Consider the following 17,433-nt stretch of genomic DNA (forward strand, 5'->3'; position numbering starts at 1 on the left):
TTTTGCATTAGATGTAATTATAATAAAATTAATTACAATATTATATTTTCTTATTTTTACAGATTAGTTTAAAACTATATAATAATTTATTTGTTGTTGTAATTATGTTTATTTTGCCAAGAATTAAGATTAAAAACTATCCAAGAGTACAATTTAATGAAAATCTAGTGACACTGTTATAAGTATTGTACATAAGTTAGCGACGCAAAATAAATTTAATGTAATTTAATCTAATGTCTTGAAATTTTAGCCATATATCTATTGTCCTCCTCAACAATACGGTACATACGGCATGCTAGCGTATCGTACCGCAGTACCGGTATAGTAGAATATAATGGGCTAATTATCTATGCTCTTCACTCTGTGGCAATAATATAAATTTAAAAAATCGATGGCCGCATGTTTTCAATTTGTTTATGTTTTTTATTTGCTTAAATCATAAATGGATTTGAGTATTATGCAGTTCCTATAAATTGCTATAATAATTCATGTGAAATAAAAAAACACATAATATTGTAAATATGTAGTGCATCAAGAGATTTTCCTATATCTATATATGGTATAAAATATATTTTAATTAGTATTTTCTAGTAATATCAACAAATAAAGATGACGAACAATACAGTATTAGAATTAATATCGGGTCTAAAATCTCGGCATACTGAGACCAGACATAAGTCGATACGGGAACTTCTGCATTTTGTAAAAACAGATCTAAGAGAAATGACACAGGAAGCTGCTACACAGATACTTGATGAATTGAATCAACAAATTCATCTCCTTACTTCGAGTTATGATAATAATGACAAGAAAGCAGGAATTTTAATTATTGGTATGTAGTTTTTATATTGTTCCCATATGTTGTATGGAGAAATTTGTTATGATACTTACTTACTTTTATATATTTGTATTTCCAGTATGTTTAGTAAGTGGAGATTCTGAAGCTAATAAGACGAGAGTAATTCGATATGCCCAGTATATAAGAAATATATTTCCTTCAACTGATAATAATATTCTGGAATTAGCTGCAAAAACGATGGGTAGGATAGCAGCATCATTAGGCATTAAGAGGGCAGAATTTCTTGAATCAGAAATAAAAAGAGCATTTGAATGGTTAGCTGAAGAAAGAAATGAATCCAAACGTTTATCAGCTTGCTTTATTTTAAGAGAACTAGCAATAGCTATGCCTACATATTTTTTTCAGCATATTAATGGATTCTTTAACTATATAATGCTTGCTTTGCGTGATCCTAAAGAGCAAATAAGAGAAGCAGCAGCTAAAGCTATAAGAGCAGCTTTTGTTGTTACATCAAAAAGAGAAATTCCAGAACAAAGCAACAAAGCTCATTGGTATATACAAAGTTATGAGGAAGCCATAGCAGCGTTTGCTGACCAAATGGCAAGAGAAAGAATATTAAGTAGGGATGATCATGTTCATGGTGCGCTCTTGATTTTAAATGAACTTCTCAGGTGTTCTAATGCAAGTTGGGAAAAAAAGTACACAAAGCTTATGCAAAAACTTGACTCTGAGCAGGAAATATTAGATGAAATGGCCAATTTTAATCCTATAGGTAATTTATCTGGATACCATAATTACTCAGATGATAAAACTCAATCTGTCAACATAACTGAGTCTTCTATATGTAAAAAACTGATGGCCGAAAAATATGAAAAAATATCTCTTGGTAAGTTCTTTAATTTCCTAAATTTAAAGCTCTCTCAAATGAAAGGTACTGGTGAACTTCAGGTTCAATTTCTTGCAAGGTTCTTTTATATTATGTTTTAATTTTCATCTTTTATAACAAGAACTTAGGTGACAGTAATTCATATTTAAAGTATTAAATTTACAGAGGTCATGGCTCAACAAATATCAAGATCTACTAGTGTTCACCAAATGCTACTGCTAATAATACCAAGATTAGCAGCATTCAACAAGGAAGCATTTACAAAAAAACATCTAAAATCAACAATAAATCATCTTATCACATTTCTTAGAGGTAGGGAAAAAGAAAAGGCAATGGCTTTTATTACATTAGGCCTGATTTGTATTGCAGTTGAAGATGATATTCGACAGTATCTACCAAGAATTATAGAAATAATTAAAGTCACACTCCCATTAAAAGATGTTCCAAAAAAGAAAAATGGTAACGAAACTCCATTATTCAACTGTGTTACGTTACTAGGAATAGCTATGAAAGAATGTATAGCAAATGAAATAAAAGAACTTTTAGATCCAATGTGTGCAACGGGTTTGAGCCCACAATTGACAACTTGCTTTAAGGAACTCAGTCATAATGTACCATCTTTGAAAAAGGAAATAACAGACAGATTACTAAATATTCTGTCATTAATATTACGGAAAAAACCTTATGTATCCAATAGTTCAGATTCTCCAGTTGTAATGTTATCCACAGCCCTGTTAGTTGAGCCACATGATGCTGTTAAATTGGTCCTAGCATTGCACACTCTTGGAACATTTGATTTTGAATGGAATAATACACTTATGTCTTTCATAAGAAGATGTACAGATTATTATTTACAAAGTGAACAACAAGATATTCGACTAGAAACAATAAAAACTGTGGCAAAATTACTTATAAAAGCTATTGAAAGATGTGCATACTCAAACTCGCGAACCCTGAATGCGTTAATAGACGAGTCTCTGGGTAAGCTGTTATCAATTGGCCGTTCTGACTTTGATCACGAAGTACGGTACCGAGTACTGGAAATATTTACTAACCCTGTATTTGACAAGTATTTGGCTGTGGAAGAACATCTTAGTTGCCTATTTGTGGCCATCAATGATTCAAATAGTGAAGTAAGTGAATTAGCACTGTGTGTGGCCGGAAGACTGAGCAATGTAAACCCAAGCTACACAACGCCCGCTTTACGACAACTATTTGTTCAAATTCTAATGGAACTCCAATATTCGGAATCAACACGTAATAAAGAGCAGTCTCTACGTATGGTCAACAACCTTATATGTCACGCACCAAGGTTGACGCGACAATTTGTAGATACTATACTAAAAGTGCTTGTACCTAAATTGAAGGAAAGTGACAGCAATTCTGTCATGATTTGTATAATATTGAAGGCCATAGGGGATCTAGCAGAAGTCAACAGTGGAGGCAATGCATTAATCCAATGGTTGCCAGAATTAATATCTATACAACTCGATATATTGTCTGATCCTAACCAACTCGAGAAAAGGAGTATAGCTCTGTGGTCTTTCGGACAAGTGATAAGCTCAATTGGATATGTTGTTACACCGTACATGGAGTACCCTAATCTCATGGATATGCTACTTAATTTAATAAAAACTGAGCATAATTCAAGAGATAGACGGGAAGCAATTCGTGTATTAGGTTTGCTAGGTGCACTAGATCCATACAAGCACAGAATTAATCAGGGCCACATTGATTTCCAAACAGTCTCTACACTGATACCAGTCATGGATAGTCATGATAATATTGACACAAGTGTAAGTGAAATGCTCGTGAGTATGTCACCTTTGGTTTTAGATGAGTTTTATCCAGCGATAGCGGTTACGTCTTTAATGCGTATCTTGAGAGACCCATTGCTGTCTCAGCACCACATTAGTGTTGTTCATTCAGTTACGTACATATTTCAAACGTTAGGCATTAAGTGCGTGCCGTACATTTCACGTGTGACACCCAGTCTCTTGTATGTAATACGTACCACTGACAATCAAAATTTTAGAGAATTTTTGTTCACCCAATTAGCACTTATAATATCTGTTGTAAAAATACATATTCGAGCATATTTGGAAGATATATTTGATTTAATTAGGGAATATTGGACTCCTGATAGCCAGATTCAGCACACGCTTATACTACTCGTCGAGCACATAACAGTGGCTATTGGTACAGAGTTCAAAATATATCTAAGAAAAATATTACCAAATATATTAAGAGTTCTTAAATGTGACAACAGCAAGGATAGAATTCTAACACAAAAACTATTGTTGACCATACAAAAATTCGAAAATAATTTAGATGATGTTCTACTATCTGTAGTTCCAGCAATAACGGGACTTTTTGATGGGCGGAATATACCGACATCGATATCGATATTAGCAATGAAGACAATAGAACACTTGTCTATGTATTTGTATTTTAAACCGTATTCCGCGATGCTGATACAGGCTTTGGCGAAGGTTTTGGAAAATAGTCCGGCTTTGAGACAAACAGCTATGGACACACTGTGTGCCCTAATTGTTCAATTGGGCCGCGAGTATATAGATTACATACCTTCTATAGATAGGATATTGTCTAAATATAAAATTCAATGTCCAAATTATATTGTTTTGGTGACTCGTTTACAAGTTATCTCAACTTTAGCTTCGGATGATGATTATTTAGATGAAACTAGATTGCGACTGCGAAATCAAAAAACAGATGTAAGTTTCCTTCAAAAAATGATTTAGTATTTTTGTATTATATTGATTGCCCATCATATTGATAAATATATATCATACTGTTGTTGCATATAAAAAAATAATGATAGGTTCATAATCATTTTGACATATAAGATGTTGGTTCAAGTTCTCCTTTTAAATAAGTATGAAGGTTTTATATTGCCTAAATTTGATATATTATTAAAAATAATTTGGGTTACAGGTTGTTACTAGCGGTGATCTGCAACCGATTCAAAAGCTATCCCTTAATGTGGATAAACTACGAAAATGTTGGTTAGTTAACAACTTAATATCAAAAGAGGACTGGTTGGAGTGGTTGCGTCAACTCAGTGTCGGATTCCTTACTGAGTCTAATAGCCCAGCTATACGGTAAGTCGATTTGTTTTGAAATATAATAATGTAGTGTAGAGATTTTTTTTTATTGAAATCATTAGATATGTTTTTCATTCCTTATCTATAAGAAAAGATAATTTCCTTTTTATTTAGAACTAGCGGTCCACTCGCGGCTTCGCCCGCATACATATAATACTTTTATTATATTGCCAAGAGTTAAGAGGTTAATACATTCAATCATGAATGTGTGTTCTATATACATGTGAAATAAAAATCGATGAAATATCACCTTACAATTTTCAATATTTTTTTTTGTTACAAAATGCGTAACACTAAGTTAGGAAAGTCCTTCCTAATTATCTCTACAATAAAATCTTCAGACTGTAATGATAAATTTTATATATCACTAGCGGACGCGCGCAGCTTCGCTTACGTATTTAGGGGTGATTTCTAATAAACCATGAAACATGTGTTCAATGAAATATTTTTAAGAGTCTAAATTTCAAATTTTATAAAAATCGGTGGCGTTTTAAAAATTTTTTCAAACAAACTTTCAACCCCTTATTTGCACCATTAGGGGGTGAATTCTAGAAAACCATGAAACACATGTTCAATTAAATATTTTTAAGAGTCTAAATTTCAAATTTTATAAAAATCGGTGGCCATTTAAGAATTTTTCCATACAAACTTTCAACCCCTTATTTGCACCCTTATGGAAAGAATTCTCGAAAACCATGAAACACGTGTACAATTAAATACTTTTAAAAGTCTGAATTTCAAATTTTATAAGAATCGGTGCCGATTTAAATTTATTTCCATACAAACTTTCAACCCCTATTTCGCCCCTTCAGGTTTAAATTTTTTTAAAATCCCTTCTTAGTGGATGTCCAGATTACAAAAGTAAACATCTGTCCAAATTTCAAGTTTCTACCAACAGCGGTTACGGCTGTGCGCGCGTCTTACCTCAGTCAGTGAGGACAAGTCCTTTTATATATATAGATTATCAAAGTGAAAACGGAGTGTTTTAACGGTATATTATCTCTGCATATCCTGCTACTTGCGGGATAACGTGTGTATAATAAAAAGATTCTAAAATCTTAGGCGAAACCCGCCTCACTGTTAACTGTAGTGTGTGTATTATTTTCGCTGACAATTTTTATAAAAAAAACATCGATTTTTTTTATAAAAAAGTATATTAAATGAAAATATGTATCTTTACAACAGGGCATGCTCCAGTTTAGCACAGAACTACCCGCAATTAGCCAGTGATTTATTTAATGCTGCATTTATGTCATGTTGGACTGAACTTGGCGACCATCCTCGGGCTGAATTAGTGGTGGCCTTAGAAAAGGCACTCTCAGTGCCTGACGTGCCTGAAGTGGCCCTAGCTGTTTTAAATCTGGCTGAATTTTTAGAACATTGTGAAAAGGGTGCCTTACCTATATCCATTAAACTTCTCGGTGATACAGCTATTACGTGTAGAGCGTATGCTAAAGCTCTTTATTACAAGGTAACTTCGACTTAAAATTTTATTGATTTAATATGTTTTTTAAAATTATTTTAGGAATTTATCTTTAAAAAAGTTTATTATTTTTAATTTTATTCGTACAGGAAGAAGAATATAAAAGAAATCCCTCGACGCAGGTCGTCGAGGCTTTAATTCATATAAATAATAAGTTACAACAAAAAGAATCAGCCAATGGCTTACTAGAAAAAGTAATAATGCAGAAAAAGAGCGGCGATTGTTCACTAAATGTGCACGTTCGTTGGTATGAGAAATTACATAATTGGGATCAGGCATTGGACCTTTACAGTAAGAAGTTGGAGGTAGATCCACAAGATTTCGATTCGAAAATGGGAATGATGCGTTGCTTAGAAGCAATGGGAGAATGGAGAAAGCTCTACACCATGACTACAGAACAATGGGATTCAATGGCAGATGACATTAAAAAGAAATCTGCTAAAATAGCTGCAGCTGCGTCGTGGGGCTTACAAGAGTGGGACTCTATGAAGAAATATGTGGATTGTATGCCTGAAGACACGCAAGATGGTGCTTTTTACAGAGCAATATTATCGATCCATGATGGACAGTGGTCGGAGTCAAGACATTTTGTAGATACTGCCAGAAATTTGTTAGATGCGGAGCTATCTGCTGTAGTAGGAGAAAACTATCAGAGAGCTTATGGTGCTCTAGTAAATGCTCAGTTACTGACTGAACTAGAAGAAGTAGTGACTTACAAACTAGTCGAAGAAAGACGAGGCATTATTCATAGGACATGGTGGAATAGACTTCAAGGTGGTCAACGTGTAGTTGAAGATTGGCGAAAAATGCTTCAAATACGGAGTCTCGTTTTGACTCCCCGAGAAGATTTCCAAACATGGCTAAAGTTTGCGTCACTGTGTAGAAAGACAGGAGCTATTAATCAGGCCCACAAAATAGTACTGTCAATACTAGGATGCGATCCAGCCACTAATCCAGATGTACTATTACGTGTTCAAGATCCAAGAATTGTATTAGCTTATAGTAAAATTTTGTGGCACGCTGGAAATAAACGCTACGCCTACGACGTCTTACAAAGACTCGTCGATAACTCTGAACCGGAAAATGAAGACCAGTGTAGACTTCTCGCTCGCTGTCATCTTAAACTTGGATCTTGGTGCGAATCGTTACAAGAGGTAAATGAATTATCAATCCCTGAAATTTTGAGAAATTACACCTCTGCCACTTTTTATGCCCCAGACTGGTACAAAGCGTGTCATGCCTGGGCGTGCATGAATTTCGAAACTGTATTATTCTATAAGCAACAGGACAATATATCCGAAAGTAGTACGGCCGGCGGTTCTGGCGAGAAAAAGATATCAAGAGCAGAATTTATTAACACCTACACTATACCTGCAATTGAAGGATTCTTTAAATCTATAAGTTTATCAAATGGTAGTTCTCTTCAAGACACTCTAAGACTTCTCACGCTGTGGTTCGACCATGGACATCATCCGGCCATTTACGACGCTTTATTTGAAGGGATCAGACAAATTGATGTTAAGATATGGCTGCAAGTGATACCACAACTAATAGCTAGAATAGATTCGCCAAGAAGCTTAGTCGCAAAGCTTGTACACATCCTGTTAATAGATATTGGAAAGTTACATCCCCAGGCGCTAGTATACCCATTGACTGTAGCGACAAAATCTTCGTTCGTGACGAGGAAGGCGGCAGCAAATTATATATTGAAAACTATGAGTTCTCATTCACAAAGATTGGTAAATGAAGCTGCTATTATATCTGAAGAATTAATCAAAGTAGCGATGTTGTGGCACGATCAAGTGTATACGGCTCTTGATGATGCTTCTAGGTAGTGCCTTTTTTCTATTTCTCCTAATTACGTAAATTTTCTAAATAGTGACAAGGTGGTTTTTATTATTTTTTCTATTTCAGATTATATTACAGTGAAAAAGATTACAGAGGAATGTTCAGGACGCTGGATAAAATGCACGCTATGTTGGATCGTCCACCAGAAACCTTGAAGGAAGTTTCGTTTCTACAAATGTACGGGCGAGATTTACAAGAAGCGCAGAGATGGTGTGAACTTTACAAGGTTTCTATTACATTCTAAGGTTTTGAAATATTTATTCGTTATAAAAGACCAATACGAGCTTACTTTAATACAATATTTCACTCTTTATGGAATATTTTTAGATATCTTATTTGTATATATTGTATAATAATTATAATATGCGAATATCTAACAAACCCAGTCCAAGTCCAAGAGGCCAGTCGTGGCGCAAGGGATCGGCGCAATCCCCACTCGAGAAAATGAAATATTTATTTAAATTTATATTTCTATTTCTTCGCTCTGGTGTCGAGGCAAAGTGCGGCGTTGAGTTCTGCCAGTCATTAGGCGATGCCTCCAGAATTCGGCAGAAAGTGGGGAACGGAGTTACACTAGGTTCTCTCTGCCTACCTTGTTGTGTGCGGGATACAGCTTGAAGCTGATAAAAATAAAAATAAACCCTTGATGGAATTAGAAAATATAACTATTAATATTCGTATTAACAGCAATCTTCTATACTATTGGTGCTTAAAAATTAAAATATGAACTTCAATATTTTATGTATTTTTTCTTATTAGCTTGACGCTTTATCCTTAGTGGCAAAGCCAAAGGGAACGGAGCACCAAATACCACCTAAACCACAGTCATCAACATTGTCTCAATATTAAATATCATCTCCAGCTTTAATATTAAACATATGTAGATTTTCAATTCTACGGCCGTATATAAAAGAAAAAGTAAACATTTAAAACTTTGACGGGCTCTCCTGTAAAGTTGCTGATTTTCACATCCGACAATGTTAATAAGGATACTTCTTTTGCCTTTTCCACTGTCTTCATACATGTTTTCCTTAGTGTTGTCTTGCTTTTCACCTAATCCGCATTCGCCCTGTCTCTTTCTACTCACTCTTGCTTAATTTTTTTTCCCATCCGTCATCAATAATTCTTTCGACGAACCTAAAACTACCTGATTACGTTCTTTTTCATTCTCGTTATGATATTATCACTAGTACTAGCCTGTCATACTGTGTGTTTATTATTTGCGGATTTAGTTAGATAAATTGACCGCATACAGATTTACATTCATTTCTTCTCATGATATAACCTATTCTTACCGCCTATTAACCACCTTGTTTTGAAAGCAAAAATGACACAATCCAACACTCCAGGAGACATCATCAGAGCGCTACCTGAACTCAGCTTGGGACGTGTACTGCCACGTGGTGCGCCGTATCGGCGCGCAGGTGCGCTCGCCCGCGGCGCTCGAGCTGCAGTACGTGAGTCGGCGCCTGCACGCCGCGCGCGACCTGCAGCTGGCGGTGCCCGGCTCGTACGTGCCGCATCATCCGGTCATCAGGATTGCGAGGATCGATACGCATTTGCAGGTTAGCTACCTGAAGACCTCGTAGCGGTCGGGTCCGTTTTTTATGGAAAAATACAAGACAAACGAGCCTATGGGTCATCTGATGGTGAGTGATCACTGCCGCCCACGACCCAGTGTAACACTGGAGGAACTGCAGATGCACTGCTGGCCGTTAATTGATGTACATACATATGGTATTGTCATACATTTCGCCAGTAAGCTGAATTGAAAACATTTTCATGTTACAATTTTGTTTTTCTTCTATTTCTTACAAATAGATTGTTAAATAAGTTATAGAACTTAGAAGACTATACTACTATATGTGCTACTAATAATTTAGTTACAGCACCTTCGGTGACGGAACCTAATTTATATTTTTCTACTTGGTGTATATCAATGAAACAATTAATTCAGTAATAGTTATATTTCACGTTATTAGATAACAATTTAAGCAAGCGTGTGTCTGGGGACAGGGTTTGCGAGCGATTGACTGGCGAATACCACTAAGCCGATACTTATACTCTAAACTGTGTCACCACAGATGTAACTTAAATACAAAATTCTCACGAGTATGAACATAAAAGCATTGTATGTAGATTGTAGAGTCATACGTATCCTAAATGCTTCATGATTGTGAAATATATAGAAAGATTTGATATTTCAAAATGTTAAACACATGCATTTTTTTATGTAACTTTACTACTACTTTACTACGTTGTCATCATGACTTTAACGTGTTATTTAATTGGTTAAAATTCCATTCCATTATAGGTAATTAAATCAAAACAAAGGCCACGTCGACTCACGATTCAAGGTTCCGACGGCAAACAGTATATGTTCCTTCTAAAAGGACACGAGGATCTCCGCCAGGATGAAAGAGTGATGCAACTATTCGGACTTGTTAATACTTTACTTCAGGCCGATCCTAGCACTAATAGACACGACTTAGCCATACAAAGATATGCTGTTATACCCCTTTCTCCTAACTCAGGGTTGATCGGATGGGTGCCTCAATGCGATACGCTGTATAACTTAGTAAGTGATTACAGAGACAAGAAGTCCAATAAGCTAGCGTTGACTAAGGAACAACAAATTATGTTGGGAATGGCCTCCGATTATCAGAAATTGATGTTGAAACACAAGGTTTGTAAATTATTATAAATAATTTTATTTTATATTAAATCTATTGTTATTTGTATATTGCCATATTTTAGTCCCAACTCAATATTTATTTATTATATTTGAATTTAATATATGTATAGTCTGGCAAATATGTTATTGATAATGGGAAGCACGCGCGGCAAATTGCGCAGTATACTATGCGCAGAGAACGTTCGATCAGTGTTACCCTGTTATGTTGTTTTACCCCACGCTTAGCAAATCACATTTACCTATACGATAATTAAAATATCTGTCTATCATGTTTATGTTGTAGTTAATTATACAAAACGAAAATTTTATGAGGATACGTAAATATCGAAAAATAATCAGCTGTTCCATACATTGTTGTCGAGAATAAAATCAAGACTAGCCCGAAAAGTATAATCATTTTTTTTTGTCAATAAATAATTAATCAATTCTAAGCTTCTGCTTATATATCTAATGGCACATGATATTTATATATATATATATATATATATATATATATATATATATATATATATATACACACTTATGTACAACATAAACATTCAGTATGCATAATACAAGCTTATATACAATGCAATATGGATAAAGAAATATGTGGCAATATTTAAGATTATATATATATAAAAAAAATATTGGGTAAATTATTTAAATAAATTTTGGGGAAAAAAAAATGAGAGTGAGGTATCCCTTTGCCATACAAGTTACTGTGCGTCAGTGTGAGCGCTACGTCCTTACAGGAAATTCGCACCCACACATCTTTAAAGGTACTATTGAGCTCACATTATATTGTTCAAACAAGAATATAATTAATTGTAAACAAAAATGCCTTTTACCGTTTTGATTATTTGCTTTATTATTTGTTAATTTTTATTTTTTACTTTCTTGCATGCATTAATTAACGTTTTAAATAAAACGGTAATAAAATTTTGATTTAATTTGGAGATATAATTTATTAACATCATTTATTTGTTAAGACCTCTATTTCCATTATTTAAAAAATTTTTTACTTACCCATAAGTTGATTTTGCATGTTGCCTAACGCCAAAATCTTGTATTTGTTTGCTTGTTTTATATTACTTTTTACTTTTTAAATTTAACTTTTTTTATTGAATTTGGATTGAGAAGATTTGTATGTGGCCTCATTATAATAATTTAATTCAGTTTTTTATTTAATTTTTCAATTTACCATATCTTCATTTTGCATGTTGCTTTGGTGTTTTTTACTAATTTTTATAATATTACTAGATAAATATGCTCTACTACGCCATTCCGCATATATGATGCTATCATATGATATTATATTCATATTTCATAGTAATGAACTGATAGCGTTGCACTCGACTGTACCGTAGCCCGGTCACACCCCGCAACGATTCCCCGCGAGCCCTTATGGGGAATCGGTCCGGCGTGAGCGGGTGTCTATGTGCAGACATCAAAATACGCTTTCTGCGCAATTTGCCGCGCGTGCTTCCCATTATCAATAACATATTTGCCAGACTATACAGTTGTTACTATTAAATGTAAAACCAAAGTCTCTATATAAGAATATTTTCAGGTGGAAATATTCGAATACACGCTATCCCAAACGCCAGGAAATGACCTAGCAAGGCTCCTTTGGCTAAAAAGTCCTTCAGCGGAAGCATGGTTTGAGCGACGTACTAACTACACGCGGTCATTAGCAGTAATGAGTATGGTGGGATATATTTTGGGACTTGGAGACAGACATCCCTCTAATATAATGTTGCATAGAGTCACTGGCAAAGTGTTGCATATAGATTTCGGAGATTGCTTCGAGGTGACCCAAACTAGAGAGCGTTTCCCGGAGAAGATACCGTTTAGGTTGACTCGGATGCTTATTAATGCTATGGAAGTATGTATGATTTGTGTAGTTTTTCTTAATTATGTGTATATATATATATATATATATATATATATATATATATATATATATATATATATATATATATATATATATGTGTGTATATTAATACTTAACTGCAGAGTTTAGAGCTATTTGGTTTAGTCATTGATAACTTTTGAAGAATTTTGACCCTTTCTAAGTACCGTAACGTTCTCCTGTTACTCCTGTAGACCGCTCAAACTATCATTTTAACTAACTTAAATAAGATTGAAAAATATGACAACAAAAAACATTATTCATAATTAATTACAATGCGAAGACTTTATTAAACAAAACAAGAGTTTTTCTATTATATGCAAATTAATATTTTTTTCATTTATACCAACCAGGTGACAGGTATAGAAGGCACGTACCGCTTCACATGCGAGTCAGTAATGCACGTCTTACACAAACACCGAGACAGTGTAATGGCGGTCCTAGAAGCGTTCGTCTACGATCCACTACTAAATTGGAGGTTAATCGACAACGAGCAACACTCCATCACTGAATCTACCTTCTCCTCAGATATAGATTCGCCATATTCTCTACCTAGCCGCAGCAGAAATTTACATTATGAATCTTTAGAAATGCCGCCTGAATCTAATTTGAACAAACGTGCTCTAGCAATATTAAATCGTATTCGTGATAAGCTCACCGGTCGTGACTTCCCGAATGTGGAAGCGGTCGTGAGTGTCCCGAAGCAGGTGGATTTATTGATTAAAATAGCTACTAATAATGAGAATTTGTGCCAGTGTTATATGGGGTGGTGTCCGTTTTGGTGAAGTATATTTCAAGTGTATCGTTATTGTGTAAACTTTATATAAATCACTAAAGAACTGTATTTTATTGAGTGTTTTTGTTGAAAAGGGCGATTTTAACTTTGTATCATTACAAATTTATCAAACATAAAATACATAGAGTATTTTATACATATATATAGTTAGTTATAATTTTCAAGTACAACGTAATTAAGAAATGTATACCGCACCCTTTTTAGCATTTTTGGTTTATATGGCCTCGACAGGAATTGTTTTGGACGTTGCCGAAATTTTAAGGCTTCAAAGAGTCCGTCGTTACGTCAAGTGATGTTATATAGAGTTTACATTGTACAAAATGTATTACATATAGTCGTGTAGTGTTTTTTGTTTAAGATTATATTTTTCGTTCATTATCGTTATAATTATCGCTTTGTTAATCGTATCTTTAAAAACATCACAATACATGTTATATTTAATTTTGTATTTGATGAATTGTTTTTGTTTCGTAGAACATATTATTATAATAGTGACAAAGAATATTTGTTTCAAAACTGTCTAATTTGAGTTAAGCTTGTTTTATATAAACAAACATTTAATAAACATGTATGTGCTCTTTTATATATGTACATATATGTATATTGATTTTAGTTCATATCAGCATGCTACTCGTAAGTTGTAATTTTCATATTTTATTCAAGATAATATTAAAGGCTTAAGTGTTTGAGTGAAAACTCTTATGTGGATACAATCATATTTCATAAGGTACTGAGTACTTACTTAAAGTACTGTTTGCTACTTACAAGACTCAGCCCCGTATATATATACCGCTTTCGACTCTGAGATCGATCTTAAAAGGTTCTCGTTTTTTTTATAAATAACATAGCTAAGAATAAAAACGACATCTCAACACAATTTCAGATTTGAGAGCGATTTATAAATACGGACCTTTAATTATATATGAATCCTTGTATACATAATAAATACTCTAAAAAGATTTTATGTTATTTCATCATTTACATCAGCGGGGGTTTCCCTTTTGTACTCCTAGTCTTTTATTATTATTGCTTTTCCTATTGTTATTAACGTATGGCATTTCAATTTCTCTGAAGCGTAAATATTGTGCGACAGCTGTTCTATAATACGTAGGTTAAGTGTTAAATGTATTAAATAAAGATTACTTTTTAAACTATAAATATATTTTGTTCAAACCTATCACATGTCAATTCATAAGTGAAAAGATCACTCATTTCAAATACTGTCCTGTTGGTAGCTGACGAACGAGAGCGGTAGTAAGTTAGACAATTTGGTACACAAGACTCTATCCATGGTGGGCTTGGCGAGGTACACGTCGATGTCCCCGGCGGAACCTCGGAACTCGCTAAGTGTCTGACGACACACGCCGCACGGCGCTGTAAAGCTATCCTTTTGATGCGCAACCACTGCTACCATACTAAACTTCAGGTACCCATCGCAAACCGCCTTAGGTATGGCCGCTCTCTCCGCGCAAATACTAGGCGCCAGTGTCGAACTCTCTATATTACATCCTGTGTACACTCTGCTATCCTCCTCGGTCAATACAGCAGCCCCCACGGGGAAATTAGAGTACGGACAGTACGCGCGTTTTCGTATCTCCGTCGCTTCTCGAATTAAATTTTTCACTACTTCGCCTGAAAATTAAAGCGTCAATTGATTAACGACGTCTTAATCAAGACTAAACTAGATAAGAGGGTCGACCTTCCGGGCGTTGTGATAGGTAATAGGTGATAATTAAATTAATTCAACACTAAATTATTGTTCTATAACTTATTAGAATTAAATTTTAAATGTATGTTTTTTTTAAAAACAGTATAATGAATTTGGTAAATATTTTAAAATGTTTAAAAATTTCTGTTTTTTTTTTTATTTCATTCTTATAATTTTTTTTTACAGTAGGTTTAATTAAGTCCAATACGGACGCACGGTCTCTATTTTTTTAACTATTAGGTATGTTATTATCTCTATAATTTACAAACTACAACTAGGCCAAAGTCAAGTAATACGCGCCAATATAAATAGATTTCCTCTTTATTTTGCAAGATCACGGCATCTACGTAAATATCGATAATTTGTAAAGGAAGTTGATGTTAAAATCTGTCACTGTAAAAACTATGATATAAAATACTGTTTGCTTTTAGATAATAATAAATAGACTCACTTAATGAATTAAAATCAACTATTTCAAAATTATCCATGGACGCGTATTTGTTGTGTTGTTGTGAAGTTCGCGTGTCGATTGCAAAATGCGAGAGGCGTGCGACTCCCGATGCGGTGAGCGGAGGACTGATTATGGTTAATGATTGTTGATTAGATACTCCGGTTCTCGTGATTGAAGCTTGAAAGTCTCTCCACCCTTGTGACCTATGTTTCCATATTTTATGGGTACCTATAACTTTTTATTAATTCCTTTAAAATACTGATTTTTATACTAATGTTACGGTTTTGATTCAGTTCTCTAATTTAAGCAACTAGCTTTATAAAAATTATTAAGTGTGTAGGGGTATTGCACAAGTATTAATATTATTTATAAATATCAATTGTTAATACGCTATATCAGCGCCCTCAATTTATTCGCTACAAATGCAATTGTGAAATTATGTTCCACTATTGTCTTGTAGCGTTTAAATAATCAAATTAAATATATAATGACAGAGTTGAATGTGAAGTCTAGTCTTATTAACACCACCACGATACTATACGTAACAACTATAGATAAGTACTTATAGTAAGCAAATGAAATATGTTCTTGCAATTTAGAAACTAAATAGGACCTTATGTTATCCATTTACGAGTTAAATGGATAACATTTCTAAACATAGAGCTAAGACTCGAAAAAGCTACAATAAATATATTCAAAATTAATATTTTAAATGTTACTGTCTGCGAGTGCAAACTTACAACAATACAAAAAGGTGTAAAAACTACACACCAGAGCGACACAGGTAGTAAGTGTCTGAAAAAAATTACAATAGTAGAGTTTTTAAATTCGACCTAGGGGGGAAACTATTTCAATCATGATCGCCTTCCCCGGTGTGCTTAGGCGAAGTATGTACATACAGCTTTGGATCCGACACGCAGACCTAAGAAATAGTATAAGAATACATATGTATCTAAAACTTCTCCAGACTTCAGATATTGTTATAAGATGTGGACAATGCGCGAATCATGAATAATATAATAATTGATATTATTTTGTAAAAATGAAAAAATATATATATAGGTAGATACTTGCCGACATTCAGACTTAAATTAAATACAAAACATAAAAACAAGTAATATGCTAAGGTTTTTTGGTAAAGACAACTATAGCAGCATAAAATATTAATTTAAAAAGAAATAAAAAGTTTAAAAGCTTAAGAAATAAAATTAGGTACATTATACAGCTTCAATCACTTGTAGTACAAGTTGTGACTTCCTTAATTTTTTATAAGTTACATTGTATGTGAATGGTAGATATGTGAGCTAACTAATTACGATTTATCGAGTAAAAGTCAAGGTAGCAATTGGAAATAAAATCTCACTCCTGTCCACGTACCAGATAGATCATGTTTTGAAATATTATGCATTTCCTAATTATTTGGATCGTTATTGAAACTTAGCGCTACCTTGTAGGTACAAAAACTATAATGCACGGTTGCAACAGTTCTTCAAATCTATTACAGTACAGTCGACTGATTATGGCCCTCATGAAGCTAGGCTTTCTGAACTTTTGAACATTGGTCACTCGGGAAGAAAGTAGTCAAGAGTAAAAAAAAATTTATTAAGTCACGACTCGTTGACCGTACTATTTGTACCTAAAGGTTATGAACTACAGCCATAGATCTAAGATAATATATAAGATCTCAAAATGTACTGAATTAAACTTGAAAGAAAAACTGAGCTTGCTATTTTTTAAACGATGAATGA

The 17,433-nt window shown here is 33.9% G+C and overlaps 2 protein-coding genes across 2 annotated transcripts; one reads left to right on the forward strand and one right to left on the reverse strand.

The window, feature by feature from the left end:
* The first annotated feature begins 326 nt into the window (after nucleotides 1-326).
* Nucleotides 327-14,684, forward strand: LOC146539148 (serine/threonine-protein kinase mTor-like). Its single transcript, XM_085185435.1, has 11 exons — nucleotides 327-832; nucleotides 918-1,685; nucleotides 1,851-4,420; nucleotides 4,641-4,807; nucleotides 5,996-6,281; nucleotides 6,383-8,124; nucleotides 8,208-8,367; nucleotides 9,491-9,706; nucleotides 10,456-10,827; nucleotides 12,389-12,703; nucleotides 13,084-14,684. Exons 1-11 carry the CDS (start codon nucleotides 610-612, stop codon nucleotides 13,513-13,515), a joined length of 7,251 nt encoding a protein of 2,416 aa, XP_085041561.1. The 5' UTR covers nucleotides 327-609; the 3' UTR covers nucleotides 13,516-14,684.
* On the reverse strand, nucleotides 14,670-15,844 carry LOC146539149 (cytidine deaminase-like). The gene is made up of 2 exons (XM_085185445.1): nucleotides 15,686-15,844; nucleotides 14,670-15,158 (listed from the first exon to the last, which is right to left on the reverse strand). Exons 1-2 carry the CDS (start codon nucleotides 15,720-15,722, stop codon nucleotides 14,740-14,742), a joined length of 456 nt encoding a protein of 151 aa, XP_085041571.1. The 5' UTR covers nucleotides 15,723-15,844; the 3' UTR covers nucleotides 14,670-14,739.
* Nucleotides 15,845-17,433: the final 1,589 nt, after the last annotated feature.

The sequence above is a fragment of the Heliconius melpomene genome, chromosome 5, assembly GCF_056956725.1.
Source record: "Heliconius melpomene rosina isolate 202511_hmr_F chromosome 5, ASM5695672v1, whole genome shotgun sequence".
Classification (NCBI taxonomy): domain Eukaryota; kingdom Metazoa; phylum Arthropoda; class Insecta; order Lepidoptera; family Nymphalidae; genus Heliconius; species Heliconius melpomene.

Excerpts from the sequence above, each read along its gene's own strand:
- LOC146539148 (XM_085185435.1), top strand. The coding sequence starts at position 610 with ATGACGAACAATACAGTATTAGAATTAATATCGGGTCTAAAATCTCGG. Across the intron at positions 6,282-6,382 it reads CTAAAGCTCTTTATTACAAG|GAAGAAGAATATAAAAGAAA; the intron begins GTAACTTCGACT and ends TTATTCGTACAG. Across the intron at positions 8,368-9,490 it reads GATGGTGTGAACTTTACAAG|GAGACATCATCAGAGCGCTA; the intron begins GTTTCTATTACA and ends CCAACACTCCAG.
- LOC146539149 (XM_085185445.1), bottom strand. The coding sequence starts at position 15,722 with ATGGATAATTTTGAAATAGTTGATTTTAATTCATTAA. Across the intron at positions 15,159-15,685 it reads AGTTGATTTTAATTCATTAA|GCGAAGTAGTGAAAAATTTA; the intron begins GTGAGTCTATTT and ends TTTAATTTTCAG.